We start from the raw sequence: 18,430 nt of genomic DNA, 5'->3' as shown, positions 1-18,430 counted from the left end.
GTTTTACCACCATTTGGGAACTTATTAGAAAAAGAGAAGCTTATGCTGCATCTAGAACTTCTGATTGTGAATCTGCATTTTTTAACAAGATCAGGCAATCCATGTGCATATTAAAGTCTGAGAATCAGTATTTCAGGGTGACTTCCAGGAGTGAAATTGTTGGGTTGTAGAGTTTGCACACCCATAACTCTGTTCTGTAATATTGTTCCCCAAAGATGTGCCGGTCTACACCCCTGTTAGCAGAACATGAGAGTTGTTTTACATCTCACTGGTTGACATTCTTGGGCAGTAAATTTTTGTTACCTAGAAAAAGAAGAAAATTTTACAAAGATAACTAACTTGTTTGTTTGTTTACTCTCTGGTAGATGATTTTCAATTAACACTGTTAGAAATCTTGTTTAATAAACTTAATTTTCTCAGCACCACAGGCACAGTCAAGATGTGTGTTTCTTCTAACTCTGTTTCCACGAAGAATATTCCTTGAATGGAGAACAGCAGTTTACAACTGGGCTTTGCAGAGCTCCCATGAAATAATCCGGGCTAGTTGTGTTAATGGATTTTTTATCTTACTGCAGCAGAAGAATCCTTGTAACAGAGTTCCCAAGATTCTTATGTGCGTAATAAGATTTTAATTTGAATGTATCACTTGATTGGAAGACTCAATTCTCTGGCTATATATGTAAATATTTGTTTATTGCTCATTGTAAGCAAGATGACTTAGTACTTTTTCTTTTTTCCCCAGAGATAAAGTCAAAGATGATACTGACGTTGTCAAGAAAGAATTTGCTTCTATACTTGGTCAGCTGGTCTGTACTCTTCATGGCGTGTTTTATTTGACAAGTTCTTTAATAGAACCTTTCTCTGAACATGGAAATGTGGACCTCTTCTGTAAAAGCCTGAAAGCTATTTCTCAACATGAATGTTCCTCTTCTCAACTAAAAGCTTCTATTTGCAAGCCATTCCTTTTCCTATTGAAAAAAAAAACACCTAGTCCAGTAAAACTTGGTGAGTGGTTATGATTTACTTAATATTTTAAAATACTATTAAAGTTGCAGTTTTCATATTGATGACAGAATTAGTCTGAAGCCTTAAAAGATTATAACAAGTTATATGCTTGATAGATTGAATGCTCAGTAATGATTGAATATAAATGGTATGGGACTGGTATTAGATTATCGCAAAACTAATAAGATAAATGATTTTTTGATTTTTAAAATGTTCTTGTGATTTGAGAGTCTAATGGGGGCAAACCTGAAAGTTGGTATAATATCGTAAGGTTCAATATTATGTATTTTCTTCAGTGATACCAGAGACCATCTTATTGTGTCCCGTAACCACCTTGAACCTTTAGAACTTCAAATAGATTACCTTGCCCAACTGAGGTCTGTAGATAGTATCTTTTGGCTACTTTCCAGGGTTAATAAAATGTGACTTTTGGGGGGAGCATGAAATTTGTACAAATACTAGAAAAATTCATTTGTTTAGGCAGTAAGTTGGAAATTGTTCCCAAGTTTTCAAAGCAATAGATAATAGGTAGTTTTAGGGCCCCTAAATCTTGTAATTTTATTTTTTTATTTTTTTATTTTTTATTTATTTATTTTTTTTAAAGAGAGAGTGAGAGGGAGGGAGAGAGAGAGAGAGAATTTTAACATTTATTCATTTTTTTTTTTCTTGGTTCTCGGCGGACACAACATCTTTGTTGGTATGTGGTGCTGCTGAGGATCGAACCCGGGCCGCGCGCATGCTAGGCGAGCGCGCTACCGCTTGAGCCACATCCACAGCCCCCTAAATCTTGTAATTTTAACAATAGAGATTTCCCTGAAGTGGAGCAAATTATATTCCATGCATGTATGATTATGTCAAAATGAACCCCAATATTATGTATAAGTATAATGCACTATAAAAAAAATCCTCTTAGTTCAAGGTTGTTTGAATTAGTGAAATGTGCTTAAGTCTGCATGGTAACATACAATTATTTATAAAATCTAAAAAGGATTATTTGTAGCTTAAAAATTTGGAATTTATTTTTGATTTTAGTCATTTATGGCATAAATATAAAGCAATTCAAGTTTATAAACATCTTATTTTAATTCTGTGTGGTATGTATATTCGAATATTAAGTGTTGGCATATAAAGGAACTTGGGAATGTTCATCAGTATGTTGTTTATTGACAATATTTTTACAGTATAACTTTGATATTTAATGTGTCACATTAGGTAATGTGTACTCTCTCCCTTTAGCTTTCATAGATAATCTACATCATATTTGTAAACATCTTGATTTTAGAGAAGATGAAACAGATGTTAAAGCAGTTCTTGGAACTTTATTAAACTTAATGGAAGATCCAGACAAGGATGTTAGAGTGGCTTTTAGTGGAAATATCAAACATATATTGGAAGCCTTGGGTTCTGAAGATGGATTTATAAAAGAGGTTAATATTTTTATTTTTAACATTTGGGTTATAAATCTATCTCTAAGTTTTTTTTTTTTAACTAGTTTAATTTTATTCTAGCTATTTGTCTTAAGGATGAAGGAAGCATATACACATGCCCAAATATCAAGAAATAATGAGTTGAAGGATACCTTGATTCTTACAACAGGGGACATTGGAAGGTACATTTGGCAGCATTTGTATTCTTTATTTTATCATTGTCATATTCCTGCTATAAGTGACAGTGAGGGCTGGGGATGTAGCTTAGTAGTAGAGTGCTTACCTAACATGCACGAGGATCTGAGTTTGATCCTCAGCACTGCAAAAAAAAAAAAAAAAAGACAATGAATGCGAGGTATTTGATATTACTTGTTAAAAATGGGATTCAGCATGTTTATATTTGTGGGTTTTCATTTGTTTCGGAGGCATTGATTATACATATACATGTTTGTTTGTTTTTAAATTTTAGGGCAGCAAAAGGAGATTTGGTACCTTTTGCACTGTTGCACTTATTGCATTGTTTGTTATCTAAGTCAGCGTCTATCTCTGGAGCAGCATATACAGAAATTAGAGCTCTGGTTGCAGCTAAAAGTGTTAAACTGCAAAGTTTTTTCAGTCAGTATAAGAAACCCATCTGTCAGGTGAGAATCAGTATTCATCTTGACTATAGGTAATAGCAGTACTTTCTAAGAGTTTGAAAAACTAAATAAATAAAACTGGCTATGGTGGTGCTCACCTATAGTTGCTTGGGAGGTGGAGGTGGGAGGTTTGCTTGAGCCCAGTTTGAGTTCAGCCTAGGCAACATCTGAAGAAAGAAAGAAAGAACATGTGTCCATGTGTTATTTTGCTTGCTTTATAATATTATTTTAAAATCATGTTTTTATGTTGCCATTTCATATTTTAGCATGTTGATCTGAAGACGTAGATTGTAAATAAGAGAGGGAAGGGCTGGGGATGTGGCTTAAGCGATAGTGCGCTCGCCTGGCATGCGCGGGGCACTGGGTTCAATCCTCAGCACCACATAAAAATAAAATACAGATGTTATGTCCACCAAAAACTAAAAAAAAAAAGAAAAAAAATTTTAAAAATTCTCTCTATTTCTTAAAAAAAAAAAGAGAGAGGGAAAAGTCATCTTTTTTTTAAAAATAACTTTATTTTATTTATTTATTTTTATGTGGTGCTGAGGATCAAACCCAGGGCCTTGCACGTGTGAGTCGAGTTCTCTACCGCTAAGCCATAACCCCGGCCTGGGACAAGTTATCTTATGATGATTTATTGAATTATCACACCATTATTAATCTTTAGGGGAGAATCCTTTTTTTTTAGCCTTTTAGGCAATAATAAAATTGTATGCCTTGATGTTATAGATAGCACACTTTGTTTTCAGAAAAGTATGTTCAGTGAATGGCTGAAAGGGTAGTCTATACTAAAATATTAGTTTTATCCTATATTTGTGATATAATTGTTTGCATGGTATTCAAGTTTTTAAAATAAGCCTTGTTACTTCATCTGTAAAAGGGAGTTATGACATAATCCATTTCATTAAGGTTATATTCAATGAGTCAATTCAAGCAATGTAGAACACTGACTACCCTTTATGTTAGATGAAAAAGCATTAAAATTTCTAATAATAATAAAATTGTTTTTGCTCTAGTTTTTGGTAGAATCTCTTCACTCCAGTCAGATGACAGCACTTCCAAGTACTCCTTGCCAGAATGCTGAGATGCGAAAACAAGATGTAGCTCACCAGAGAGAAATGACTTTAAATACCTTATCTGAAATTGCCAATGTTTTTGACTTTCCTGACCTTAATCGTTTCCTTACAGTGAGTTGCAATGTATAGTTTACTTAATTGATTCAGTATTTTATTAATTCAGTATTTTATTCATTATATTGTCGGCCTTTCTTTATTTCTTCCCTTTTTTTTCAAGAAATCTGGCAAATACATTAAGGAGCATAAGGATCCTAGATTTTCAAATTTACATGTTTTGTTTTTATTATCCTATAAAACTTAAGTCCCTATTGATTTTAAGTTACTGCTCTGTAGGTTTGGCTGTGCAAATTCATTCAGTGAAGTAGTTGAGCCTTTGGTTCTATTGATAATTCAAAGACTAATATGATCATTTCTCCCTTTGAGGAGTTGGAGTATTAATGTACAAAACTAGTGGTATAGGTGATCTGCTATGAATTCAAATGAAAAATTTGTAGTATGATATGGTTTGAGAAATCTTTGAAATTCACTGGGCTGATATTTAAAAGGTGAAAAGAGTAGATGCTGGGCCTGGTGGCACCCACCTGTGATCCCAGCCACTTGGGAGACCAAAGCAGAAGGATTGCAAGTTTGAGGCCTGCTGGACAACTTAATGAGACCCAAAAAAACAAAAAGGGGTGGGGATAGAGTTCAGTGGTAAAGTGCCCCTGGATTCAATCCCCAGTAACAGGAAAAAGAAAAAAAAATAGATTATCTTCTTATCCTTTCCAAAAAGCAAGATATATTGTTACTCTTAACAATAAATTATAATAGCAGTTCATACTAGTATGCTATTAATTCTACTCTGGGAACCAAAAAATACAGATGTTTATTGCAACAGTGTCCAAGTAGCAAAGAAGAAATTAAGTGTCTAATTTTAGGTCACAGAATATTACATAATCATTCTAACATAGTAATTATGATAACTTTGTAGAAACTATCTTAAAAGATTTTAGAAGTCTTGTAGTGTTAATATTTAAGTTGGAAGCATAACTCAAGTAAGATGGTCTCTGAAGGCAAAGTGTGAGTCTTGTTCATTGTTATATCTCTAGTACTTAAAATAGTGATTGACATGCAGTAAGTATTCATTAGGTACGTGTAGAATAAATGAAAGGCCAACCATTTTATCTTTGGGTTTCATGTATATTTTATGAATAAGATCTTAAAGAAAATAGACCCCAATGAAGATAGACTTGTTGTAGTATTGCTATGTTAGATATGTTAAAAGATTTTCTTCTTTACATATAAGTTAAAGACTTCATCAGACTTAAGACTTCTTTACCTTAGAGCATGTGTGGATTTTAACACATACTCATGAGAAATGATCTTCTTTGTTATTGTGTGTCTCCACCTTCTATGCCACCAGGCACTTTGCTTGTTTTATAATATCTACAGTGCCTGAATCATAGCAGATGCTCACTTGATACCAGACAAGTAAATAAATGGTAAATCTGAATTCAAATTCAAGTTATATCTGGACTCCAAATGTGTATGGCATTTTTGTACATAGCTTATGTGAATATTTTATCACACAGACAAATGTACTTTTTAGTAACTTCTGTATTCTTTTTCAGAGGACTTTACAAGTTTTACTGCCTGACCTTGCTGCCAAAGCAAGCCCTGCAGCTTCTGCTCTCATTCGAACCTTAGGAAAACAATTAAATGTCAATCGTAGAGAGATTTTAATAAATAACTTCAAATATATTTTTTCTCATTTGGTTTGTTCTTGTTCCAAAGATGAATTAGAACGTGCGCTTCATTATCTGAAGGTAATTGAATATTTGTATATGTTTTATTCTTTTGTTTTAAGTAGGATTAATGAAAACTTACTCTAATGGGAAGGAGAATAATTTATAGCCTATCCTAAAAAAATATATTAAGTGTTGTTGGGTTAAATAATCTTTGTCTTAGACACATATTAAGTAGAATTCTTTTAATATTTTATTTGATCATTTCACCATAATGGGCTAGGATAGTTATTCTCATGGATGAAGTCCTCTCTTTTTTTTTCCCCAGTACTAGAGATTGAACTCAGGGGCACTAGAGTACTGAGCCACACTCCCAACCCTGTTTTGTATTTTATCTAGAGACAAGGTTTCACTGAGTTGCTTAGCACCTCACTTATGCTGAGGCTGGCTTTGAACTCGAGATCCTGCTGCCTCAACCTCCCAAGCAGCTGGGATTACAGGTGTGTGCCACCATCCCCGATTCATGGATGAAGTTCTAAATGAAATACTAATTTCATTTAGTATTTTAGTATTTTGGTTGATTGACTGCTGTATACAAGTAATTATATCCATTGGAAGAGACAACTTCAACTATAGTTTAATGTCTGTATCTAGTTTAGTTACTTGGTGGTCTGGTTATAGTTTGGCCCTGTTTCTTATTTGTTTTTAAATTTAAAATGGTAGCTTATGCTTCTTTTTTGGTGTCGTATTGACAACATTGTCTGTGAGGAATATGTTTCTATGTGGGAACAGAAAAACCTCTGAGAAATAGACATACAACTTTATCATTTTCTCTGATATTAATGTATTTCGTTTTCATAATAGGACAGTAGCAGATCTCTCTCAACATGAGAGTTATTGAATATTGATTGCATTTATTCATTTTGAGAAAGTGAATCTGTGTGTTGTGGGGGTAGAATGTAATAAATATTTAAAAGAGTCTTACTACGTGTCAGAAACTACTATATCCACATACTCTGGTTCACTTCTTCACAGTTAACTCAATAAAGGTACTACAGGTTGAGTAACCATTATCTGAAATACTTGGGTCCAGATTTCATGTTTTTTTAGATTTGCAATATTTGTGTGTACATAATGAGATGTCCTGAAGATGGGACCAAAGTATGCACACAGAATTTATTTGTTTCATATACACCTTAAACACATAGCCTGAATATAATTTTTTAAATCCTTTTTTTCAGTTGTATATGGACACAATACCTTTATTTATTATTATTATTTTTTAAATATTTGTTTTTAGTTTTAGGTGGACACAATATCTTTATTTTATTTTTATATGGTGCTGAGAATTGAACCCAGTGCCCCATGCATGCTAGGCGAGCACGCTACCACTTGAGCCACATCCCCAGCCCCCCTTTATTTTATTTATATATTTTTATGTGGTACTGAGGATCGAATCCAGTGCCTCACACATGCTAGGCAAACACTTTACCACTGAGCCATAACCTGAGCCTGTATAAATTTTATACATATTTTTAGCAAGCCTGTATTTTGATTGTGACGTATCACATGGTATCAGGTGTAGAATTTTCTGCGTGAATCGTCATGTCAGTGCTTTGTTTTGCAGCATTTTTCAGATTAGGATATTCAACCTATATCTTGGTTTTATAGTGAGGAAATTAAGGCAAAGAGAGGTTCAATTAGGTAACTTGTTTGAGTTATAATGTAACTAATCTGATGAGGAAAAACTGGTCTTAGGCACTCTGCTGTGTTTCTTCCCAGGATTTGTTTGTTTATAAATATTGAGTTGACGATATGATAAGACCTTAGAGAAAAACTAGGACTTGGTTTTTAAAAATTTTACTGATCACGTCTCTTCATTATCTATAACTCGTGGTAGGTATACCTGTAGAGAAAAAGATTAGAGTCTTTACATGGTGAGAACGAAGCCCTGGATGCACTCTCCAGCACCATATACGCATATGAAAAATTAGAATCATTTTCCAGTGCCTTTTTTTAGTACCATTAAATACATGGTCTAGAGCTCCTGATTTACTAATAGCATGTTCAAAGCAATGTACTTATTTCCAGGATGTTTGTATAAAGAAAAAAAAATGCTTTTTTTGAATTCTTTGTGTTAGAATGAAACAGAAATTGAACTGGGGAGCCTGTTGAGACAGGATTTCCAAGGATTGCATAATGAATTGTTGCTACGTATTGGAGAACATTATCAACAAGTTTTCAATGGTTTGTCAATACTTGCCTCGTTTGCATCTAGTGATGATCCATATCAGGGCCCAAAAGATATCACATCACCTGAACTAATGGTAAGGGGAATATTTGGTTTTGTGTTTGTTTCTCTTCCTTTTTGTTTTTCCCCCCAGTTCTTAGGTTCTTTTAATTGAGATCATCAAAGAGAAGCAGATTTCATTATACACATAGCATGAGGCTGCATTCTTCAGAGTTCATGCTTTATTCATTCAAATGGTTACATTTTTCCTCCTTTTTTAATAGCTTCTTTATGGAATTGAGGAAACTTTTTGTTGTTCTTGCATGTTTCAATTGTTAGATATTTTAAAAAATTTTTATTTGGTATTTTTACTTAAAAAAAAGGTTGACTTATATTGCATGGTTATAGTAAGGCATGTATCAGCTTTGAAAAATGGAATTTTCAAGTGATTTTGAAGAATTTTTTTTACTGAGTAAATTATAAAGTTTGTTTTTCATTTTTAACTATGTTGAATATGCTTGTAGTTTTCCTTCTACCTTACTTCTAGATACCCTTCAACATTTAATCCATTGTTGGATTGAAGAAAAGCTAAAAGATGTATTAGCCCTTTTTATCTTTCTCTACCTTAAGTTTATATCTGAAGTCACTTCACTGTTTTTTTGTTTTTTTTAAAGAGAGAGTGAGAGAGGAGAGAGAGAGAGAGAGAGAATTTTTAATATTTATTTTTTAGTTCTCGGCGGACACAACATCTTTGTTGGTATGTGGTGCTGAGGATCGAACCCGGGTCACACGCATGCCAGGCGAGCGCGCTACCGCTTGAGCCACATCCCCAGCCCTGCTTCACTGTTTTTTTATGGTATTCGTTTAATTATTTTTATTTATTTTAGTCATATTAGGAATTGAACCCAGGGCCTTACTGATTGGCCTACATCCTCAGCCCATTTTATATGTTATTTTTGAGACAGGGTCTCACTGGCCCTCAACTTGTGATCCTCCTGTCTCAGTTTCCTGAGTAGCTGGGATTATACGTGTGCACCACTATGCCTGGCACTATTTTCTTTATTTAAAATATATGTATATATCTCCTCACACTTATTCTTGTTGTTTTCTTTATGCTTGCTGTAATTTCTTTTTTTTAATATTTAATTTTTAGTTGTAGTTAGACACAATACCTTTTATTTATTTATGTATTTATTTATTTTTATGTGGTGCTGAGGATCGAACCCAGGGCTTCACACGTGCTAGGTGAGCACTCTACCACTGAGCCACAAGTTCACTCCCTGCTGTCATTTCTTTAAGAGACTGAAAGGACTACCAACAAAATATTTTTAAAGAGGTTTCTGTCTTTGCCTTTTCATTTCCCATTAAGTGAACCTATTCTACTGTAGTTCTGTTTTCACTTTTCCACTGAAATTCTTTTTTGTCTGGGTCACTAACAGTTTCCCTGCTATTAAATTCTGATGGTGACTTCTCTTTTGTCCACCTTGTGCAAACTTCCAGTAGCATTTAACACAATTGACCATCCTTTTTACTATGTTGCATCTCCATATCTCCATGATACCACATTGTCTTGATTTTTTTTTTTTTTTTTTTTTTTGCTACTCTGTCTATTCATTTTTAACAGATGGGCTCTTTCGAGTGTTGCGGGCAATTAAGAGGACCAGAAAAATATTAAGAAATCCAGAGACTGCAAATAGCAGGCAACTAGTGTTCCTTTAGTTCTGAGAAAAAGAAATGGTGTTACTAGAACCTTGTGGAGAGCTAAAACCATGATAGGGGGCCTTGTCATTGTGGAGGACTGCAGCCACTGTTAGAAACACCTCAGAACACAGTGCAGGAAATAGAAATACCACACTCGCTTCCTTCTGTCTATTCTCCTATTGTTGCTTCCTGTTGATAAAATTCAGTGGATGGAGGGATCCTAAGTAATGCAATCTGGCCATCCTTGCAAGCATTGAGTGGGACAGAAAAGGGCAGAGAATGGATCTGAGAGTGAGAGAGGATGGCAGACAGAGACTTTCAACCTTTTTATCATTTGTACTTACCTATATTTTGATTATCTAAATAAATCCAAACATAATGAACCCATTAAAAAACTTTTTTTCAACCAGCATAGCTGAGTGGTAGAGTGCATTCTTAACATGCATGAGGCTCTGGGTTCAATCTCTAGCATGAAAAAAAGAGAGAAAAGAAAAAAGAAATCCTGATTTTTCCCTCCCTAACCTTTTTATCCCTAGCCTTCCCTACCTCAGAAAATGGTACACTGTACCACTGCCTACCCACTTGCTTCAATCAAAACCTAGAAAACATTCATGAGCCCTCCATTTTTTTTTTTTAATAAATCAATTTGTGGGCAAGTCTTGTATGCCTCCAAAATATCTTTCCCTCTTTGTTGCCACTACACTCACAAGCAACTATTATTTTCTTCTGGGACAACTATAGAAGCCATCTAACTAGTCTCTCCTTTCATTCTTTCCTCCATACAATCCATTAGTAACACAGCATTTGGAGTGTTCTTTTTACACACTCATATCATTCCCCTGCTTAAATTTCTTCTACGGTTTTCATTGCTCTTAAAATCTTTAAGACCATATGTGATCTGCCTGCCTTTCTACTTGTGCAACTCTTCTTCCTTTTTTCTATGTTTCAGCACTTTTTGTTTCTTAAATATGCTAAGCTTTTTCCTGCTTCAAACCTTCGCTGTAGATATGACTCTTCTTGAAATAACCTCCTGGCTCTTTCTCATTCTTTAGGTTTCAAAGTTTCCTGATCACCCCATCTAAATTCACTCATCTCATGTCTTCTTTATCACATGATCATATGTGTTTTCTTATAGCACTTAACACATATTTACATATTTATTTAAAAACTAATTTGCCACATAAGTTAATGGGAAAGTGACTTTGTTTATGTTGTGTATCTGTACCTTGCTCAGTATTCTAGGTATGCATAATACGTATGTGCTGAGTGGCAGAATGAACTCAGAATGAATTATTTGTCTAAATGCAAGAACTTTAAATTTAGGATATTGATATAGCTTTATGAATGCCATCTGTATCTGCATTTTATTTAAGAAGCATATGCTGGAATTGTAGCTTGTTATGCCAAAGTCGAGTCTCAATCCAAATCAGAAGTTTACAAAACAAAATATAATTTGAGGCTTGATAAACATGATTTTCTGGGCTTATCGGGAAAAGTTTTTGTCCCAATATCTGTTCTGGGGAGACATGTAGGTGGCTGTCTAGCTCCTCCCACTGTGTGCGAGCACACCCGCTCCTACTCTTTTCCCTTTGGCAGTATGTTTAACCTCAAGATATATAAAGTAGGTGCACCAACACTAAATAATGGCAGCTTGGTTCTAGAGTTGGAAAATACTTCATTTGCCACTCAGCCCCAGCTCTTTCAATTGCCATTTTCCCTCTGCAAATATAAAGATTTTGAGAAAGGAATATTCTTTAGGAGTAATCACAACTTAAAATTGATTTATCATTTCACTATAGACTGAGCACAAAGCATCTTATTTTACCTTTAAAGCAATAGGTACTTTCACTGTTCACATTTTATAGACTCAGAGGAGTTAAGTATCTTAAGATTACATATCAAAAAGGGTCAAAATTTGGATTTAAAGACAGAGTTGACTTGACTTAAAGCTCATGGCCTTATCTTTAGGATTCTCTCTCAAGAAAGGCTTAACTCTAGTTGTTTCTGGAGACCCAAAGTGGCATAGTCAGTGATTTGTATCTGCCCTGCAACTGTTGATGCCTAGAGTCTTATACCCCTTTTTTACTGTTACCTTAAGGGATACTGACAGTATGTCAAACTATGATTCTGGTAGGGGGCCATAATCAAGTGCTTTTTTTTTTTTTTTTTTTTTTTTTTTCCTAGTTTAGCTCTAAATGCCATAGAATAAAGGTAGGTAGTGACTTGTCTTCTTTTTTCCGCTCTGGATTTTGAAGGTAGCACCACACCTCACTCCGTGAATCAAAAGTTTATAGTTTTTTCATTACTGTTTAACCATATTTCATTATGGTAATTATAAGTCAGTTTCACTAATTTCTTTAAATACTAGATGTGAAAATACATGCTTTTGGAGAAACTTAATACACTATATGTTTATTTCTAATATTCTAGCCTGGCTAGGTGAAATGAAAATGAAGTTCATCAAATAATTGTCAATTTAAGAAATTTGATGTGTATTAAACTCACATACTATTTTGGTTTTTCTTCTCTCTTAGGCTGATTATTTGCAACCCAAGTTGTTGGGCATTTTGGCCTTTTTTAACATGCAGTTACTGAGCTCCAGTGTTGGCATTGAAGATAAGAAAATGGTAAGTAGTGACAATTGAGCTCTACAGAACTGGGATTGAATTCATATAGAATATGCAGGAGATGTGATTTCCACTTCTAGTCTCAAAAACAAACAAAAATCCAAACATTTCACATTGTATATTGCTGAATAACTTTTATAAGGTTTGGGGGAATCTGTAAGTAGGAATTATATAATTTGTAATTGTTTTGTTTATGAGGGAAAGAAAATCCAACCCAAAATAACTTAAAGGAATTTGTTGGCTTTATAAATCTCAAAGTGTAAGATAATATAGCTTCAGCTGTAACTTGATTCTAGACTCAGAAAACTTTCTTAGAGGGCTGGGGTATGGCTCAGTAGTAGAGAGCTTGCCTAGCATGCACCAGGCCTCAGGTTCCATCCCCAGCACTGCAAGAACAAATGAAGTACATTCTTAGAATCAATCTCTTGGCTCAGATTCCCTAGGCTTTATGGTTGCTAGATAATGACCTCAGTAGCTTCTGGCTCCATATCATCACAGCATCCAGGTCAATGGGAGACTTGAGACCAGCAATCACTTATAGCTCAAACAGAAGTTGTATAATTGAACTTATTGGTCCAAATGGGTCTAATGTGGTGATGGCCCATGTTGTGTGTTTGTTTTTTCTTCAGGCGCTGGGAATTAAAGTGGCACTTTACCACTGAGCTACATCCGCAACCCTTTTTAAAATTTTTAAATTTCGAGATAGGATCTCCCTAAGTTGCTTAGGGCCTCACTAAGTTGCTGAAGTTGGCTTTGAACTTGCAGTCCTCCTGTCTCAGCCTCCTGAGCTGCTGGGATTATAAGCACCTGGCTCCCATCTTTGAATACCAAAATGTTAGGTTTTATAAAGTAAGGCAACTTCAGTATTTGTCAGCTTATGTTTAAGTGGTTGGGTACAATAAAGTTTCATGATGGCTGCTAAAATAGTCACTGCCGAATATTTTTATCCTATAAACTGGGACAAAATTTTAGCCATTGATAAAATTTTTCTTTTTTGTTGCTTTCTACCACTGCAGTCAGTAAGATTATTATAAAAAAATCTATGAATAAAAGCTTTTATGTATTTGATTCCCCTTCTCTTAATAAAAGGACCCATGAATACATAACAGTGAACTCTAAAAATTTCAGCAACCAGTGGCTTTTATTTTAGTGGTAAATAGTAAATTTAATCCCCTACACAATTTCTATTTTATCTACATGTGAAGCATGCCATTTACTTACTGTTATCCCAAATCAGACAATTACCTCAAAACTAAGAAAAGAAACATTTGCATTATAGAACCATAAAAAACTTGCATGTTTTGGCACATAATTGGGGTTGAGTCATCTTTACCCTTTGTTAAAACCTGAAGCTGTCTGTATCATCAGTTGTTTGTTTTTCTACACTCAGGACATCTGGAATTTAGTATCATTAGCACGAAAATTTCCTTAACTGTTGGTCACTGTGACGCATGCCATTTACTTCAAATTTTTTTTACAAGGCTCTAAAATTCAAATGATTGTAATTCAGTTCAGTTTCTATTTTTGTTGAATAGCGATTTGGGATAAATATGAAGAAAGTTAAGCAATTATGTATTATATCATTAATAAATTTGAAAATTTACTATTCTAGAGAACCATTAGGCCATAATAACAAATCACCTTTAAGGGAAACAAAAAGCAGAATTTAACTTGCATTTTTTAATTTCCTAATTCCCACATAAATTGACAAAATGAACTGACCAACATTTATTTATCAGGTCTTTTGTCTTGTTTACAAATACATGATACGGTGGGATTTGGGTAGGAAACACTTGTCCTAAGGGCCAGTCTACTTTTGGCAGCTCGTTTATAAGCTTTATTTTAAAGTACTATTTAATTTATAGGCCTTGAATAGCTTGATGTCTTTGATGAAGTTGATGGGACCCAAACATGTCAGTTCTGTGAGAGTGAAGATGATGACCACACTGAGAACTGGCCTTCGATTCAAGGATGATTTTCCTGAATTGTGTTGCAGGTAAATGCCTGCTTGAGTTCATCAGGATGTGTGTGTGTGTTTGTGTTTCCTGGTAGCACTAACTTGAATTCTTATCTGTTTGAGGGAAACTAGGTCAAACCATAAGTAATTAAGAGGCTATTTATATTTAAAAGATAGCTTAATTTTTTTGTTTAAAAATGTTTATTATGAAAATCTTATATCATAATAGGAAAAAGAAAGAGTTATTTATTGAACCCCCCTTCTCTATTTCTTAACAATTCACATTGATAATGTATTCTACCTCCATCGTTTTTAATGTTAGATGAAATATCTTAAAGAAAATCCCAGATTCACACTGTTGTGCTTATACAGATATTTCAAATGTATCTAATGGATGAAGACATTAAAAAAAAAAAAAACTATCATGAGCTGGATTCGGTGTCACATGGAAGGCTGAGGGAGAAGGATAACATGTTCAAGCCATCCAGGCAACTTAGAGAGAACCTGTCTCAAAAGAATTTTTAAAGTGCTGTCATGTATTTCAATGATAGGTTCAATTACTAGTACCAGGGGAAAAAAAAATCATGAACTATTATGCTTAGCAGAACTATTCTTAGTTCTTATACTTAACAGGATAATAGAAATTCCTAATATTAGTTAAAACTAGTCTGTAATCACAGATATTCAAAGATCTATTTTGATGTTGATTTGTTTAGTGAACTATGTAAATGTTTTATATGGTATTTTCTTGTTATTGTACTAGCGAGGATTGAAACCAGGAGCATTCTACCTCTGAGCTACATCCCCAGACATGGTTTTTTTTTTTTAATCTTTTATTGATTTGATTTTATTTTTTTAAACACATGACAGCATTACATTTCTTATTACACATATAAAGCACAATTTTTCATCTCTGTATATAAAGTATGTTCACCCAATTTATGCCTTTATACAGGTGCTTTTTTTTTTTGCATTACAATTCTTAATACACATACATACCACAATTTTTCATATCTCTGTTTGTATATAAAGTATGTTGACATCCAATTCAAATCTTCATACATGTACTTTGTGTAATGATGTCCATCACATTCCACCATCCTTGCTAATCCCCTGCCCCCTCCCTTTCCCTCCCAACCAGATATGTTTTTTTAAATATTTATTTTTTTAGTTGCAGTTCAACACAGTACCTTTATTTTGTTTGTTTGTTTTTATGTGGTACTGAAGATCAAACCCAGGGCCTCACACGTGCTGGGCAGGTGCTTTACCACAACCCCAGCCCCAGCCCCAGACATTGTTAAAAACTTATTTTGAAATAGGATTTTGCTAGATTGCCCTGGGTGGCCTCAGAGATGTTGATTTGTTTGAGTCAGAATGTAAACAAGGCCCACATATCACCCATTTGGTTGTTTTGGCTCTTACATAGCTTATCCTTCCATACATAGTAACTATTAAGATTTTGGAATGTAGGATTTGACTGATTGCTGATTTTACTTTTTCTTCTACCTCATCGATTCTCCATTGTTTTTCATATAAACTGGTAGTTAGATACAGATGATTGATTGTATTTAGGTTCAACTTGTTAGGGAATAATGCTTTATATTTGGGACTTCGTGCTTCTGTTATCTCAAACATAAGTCACATATAATATTAATTAGTAGGTTTGGTTTAATTAATTAGTAGCTTTGGTTTTATCAACCTGAATTCCTCTATAACATATTTTCTTTGATCATTTATCTAAAGATTTTAACATTAATTAGTGATCATTGCCTGAGTCCATTATTTCATTATAGATGGTAAATTATTTCTTTTGTATTTATCAGATGGAATTCTTTTTTTAAAAAAATATTTATTTTTATTTGTTTATTTTCATGTGGTGCAAAGGATCGAACCCAGGGCCTCATGCATGGGAGGCAAGTGCCCTACCACTGAGCTACAACCCCACCTCTATTGGATGGAATTCTTATTAAATAAAGCAAAATTCCTCATTAAATAATAAGCCACTGTGAAACAGTTTATATAGGAAATTAATTCATACAGGATAGGCAGGATAAATATTTTAATATTTCTATCAATTTTCAGAATAAAGGTTTTGTGCCCCAGCAATCTCCAGTAAAATTTTTCTTTTCTTTTTGTATCATTTCAGCCCCATGGATTTTTATGAGTTTGATGAATTTTAATACATGAAAATCATATTCATTTACCACATGTGTCCTGCCTTTAGCCAGTAGGGGTCCTTTTAGATTGTTACCTATGACTTTTGACTAACCCATTAATCTTTTATAAATTGTTTGCTTTCTAGCATCATAAGATGTCATGGTTCATCTTGGACATTTCTTGCCCCTGAACCAAAATTAGCAATTTCTTTTAGGATCTTCAGCTCTGGTTCCTTTGAACCAGGATTAACTCCCAGTCTGGGCACTTGTTTGGTCTACCCATTGTGACTGACAATTGCTATTGTCATTGCTTCCAAGTCTTAGTGCCACTAGACAATTTGTATTATTTTATAAAGTGAAAAAAATTACAAGTTTATTTACATATTTTCAATCCAAATAAAAGATTACCTACTTTTTACTTAACTCTTTTGATTTTACATTTTATTTCTTTTCTGTATGTTTAATATCTTTGTTCCTGTTGCCTTTTTTTCTGTCTAAACATATATTTGACTTTAAAATGACAATTTCAATATGACTGCTAACAGATTATGAGATGCAATTTCAGCTTTTTAGAGGTTCTTTTTTTCCTTAAAAAATTCATTAGAATGTCATGGGAAATGATTATTTTCTCTGTGCGAATGCCACCATCTTAATATTCAGTTAGGTTCAGTTATTTTAGTTTGTTTTAAAATTTTCAGGAGTAAAGCTGGGTGCAGTAGTGTGTGCTTGTCATCCCAGCTACTCAGGAGGTTGAGATGGGAGGATTGCAGGTTCAAGACTGGCCTTGGCAATAGAAATGAAAAACAAAAAAGTCAAAATTTTTTAGGGGTTTCTTTGTTTTTGTCTTTTTGTTTAGCTTAAAAATCAGCTCAGCACAGTGATCCCAGTTCCTCGGGAGGTTGAGGCAGGAGGATTGCAAGTTTTAGGCCCTCCTGGGCAACCTAGCAATATCCTGTTTCAAAGTAAGTTTTTAAAAATATCTGGGGATGTAGCTCAGAGGTGGAATGCTCCTGGTTTCAGTCTTCACTAGTACAAAAAAATAAAAATAAAAATACCATGTAAAACATTACATAGTCCATTTAACAAGTTATACTGAGAGAAGCCTTGCTTGTATTCCTGACCCCTACAGGCATTCTTTTTCATTCATTTCTGTTTATCTTCTCATTTTATAAGCACAAATGCTCCTTGACCTACGGGAGTGGTGTTACCTCCCAATAAAACCATTTTAAGTTGAAAATGTCACAAGTGGAAATGTTTTCAACATACCTAAACCCACTGGACATCTTAGCTTAGTATAACCTAACTTAAATCAGTTCAGAACACTTTCTTTAGCCTATAGTTGGATAAAATCATCTGACACATAGCCTATTTTATAATGAAACATTGACTATCTAATTTGTAATTTCTTAAATACCATGGTACGCTATAGAGGGCAGTTTAGTTGTTTGTCCTTATGATAGTTTGGTAAATTCTAAGCTATGGCCCAGCATCACAAGAGAGAATTGTAGCACATATCATATTGTTAGGCCAGGGACAGATAAAAATTTGAAATATGGTTTCTATTAAATGCACATTACATTTGAACCATTGTGAAGTCAAAAAATCTTTTAAGTTGAACCATAATTAGTCACGGACCAGCTGTATGAGCAAATGTGCACACATAAAAATTGCTTTGAATATTAATCCTGCCCCATATTACTGGGGTTTTGTTTTTGTTTCCACTTTGCTATTTTGACTTAGTATAATTTGGTCATCATTTGGGGTATATACTACTGATCGTTATTTCTTTTTTTTTTAAAGCTTCCTTGTAATCTGTGATACATTTATCATTATTTCTTCAACTAATAACTAATTGATGGAACTTTACAAGTGATAAAAATTATGGGACT

At 34.0% G+C, this 18,430-nt stretch overlaps 1 protein-coding gene across 1 annotated transcript in view; it reads left to right on the top strand.

The window, feature by feature from the left end:
* The window catches only part of Atr (ATR checkpoint kinase), a 103,881-nt gene that overhangs the window by 12,397 nt on the left and 73,054 nt on the right, over window positions 1-18,430 (top strand). Inside the window, exons 9-18 of the mRNA XM_026385019.2 lie at window positions 421-613; window positions 743-1,005; window positions 2,242-2,432; window positions 2,514-2,614; window positions 2,902-3,073; window positions 4,087-4,257; window positions 5,757-5,951; window positions 8,012-8,197; window positions 12,336-12,428; window positions 14,294-14,424. Of these exons, the coding sequence (XP_026240804.2) occupies window positions 421-613; window positions 743-1,005; window positions 2,242-2,432; window positions 2,514-2,614; window positions 2,902-3,073; window positions 4,087-4,257; window positions 5,757-5,951; window positions 8,012-8,197; window positions 12,336-12,428; window positions 14,294-14,424 (1,696 nt within the window). The remainder of the gene's footprint in view (window positions 1-420; window positions 614-742; window positions 1,006-2,241; window positions 2,433-2,513; window positions 2,615-2,901; window positions 3,074-4,086; window positions 4,258-5,756; window positions 5,952-8,011; window positions 8,198-12,335; window positions 12,429-14,293; window positions 14,425-18,430) is intronic.

Source organism: Urocitellus parryii, chromosome 2 (genome assembly GCF_045843805.1).
Source record: "Urocitellus parryii isolate mUroPar1 chromosome 2, mUroPar1.hap1, whole genome shotgun sequence".
NCBI lineage: Eukaryota > Metazoa > Chordata > Mammalia > Rodentia > Sciuridae > Urocitellus > Urocitellus parryii.
The sequence above is the reverse complement of the archived record's forward strand: the minus strand, read 5'-3'. Positions and strand labels throughout refer to the sequence as shown.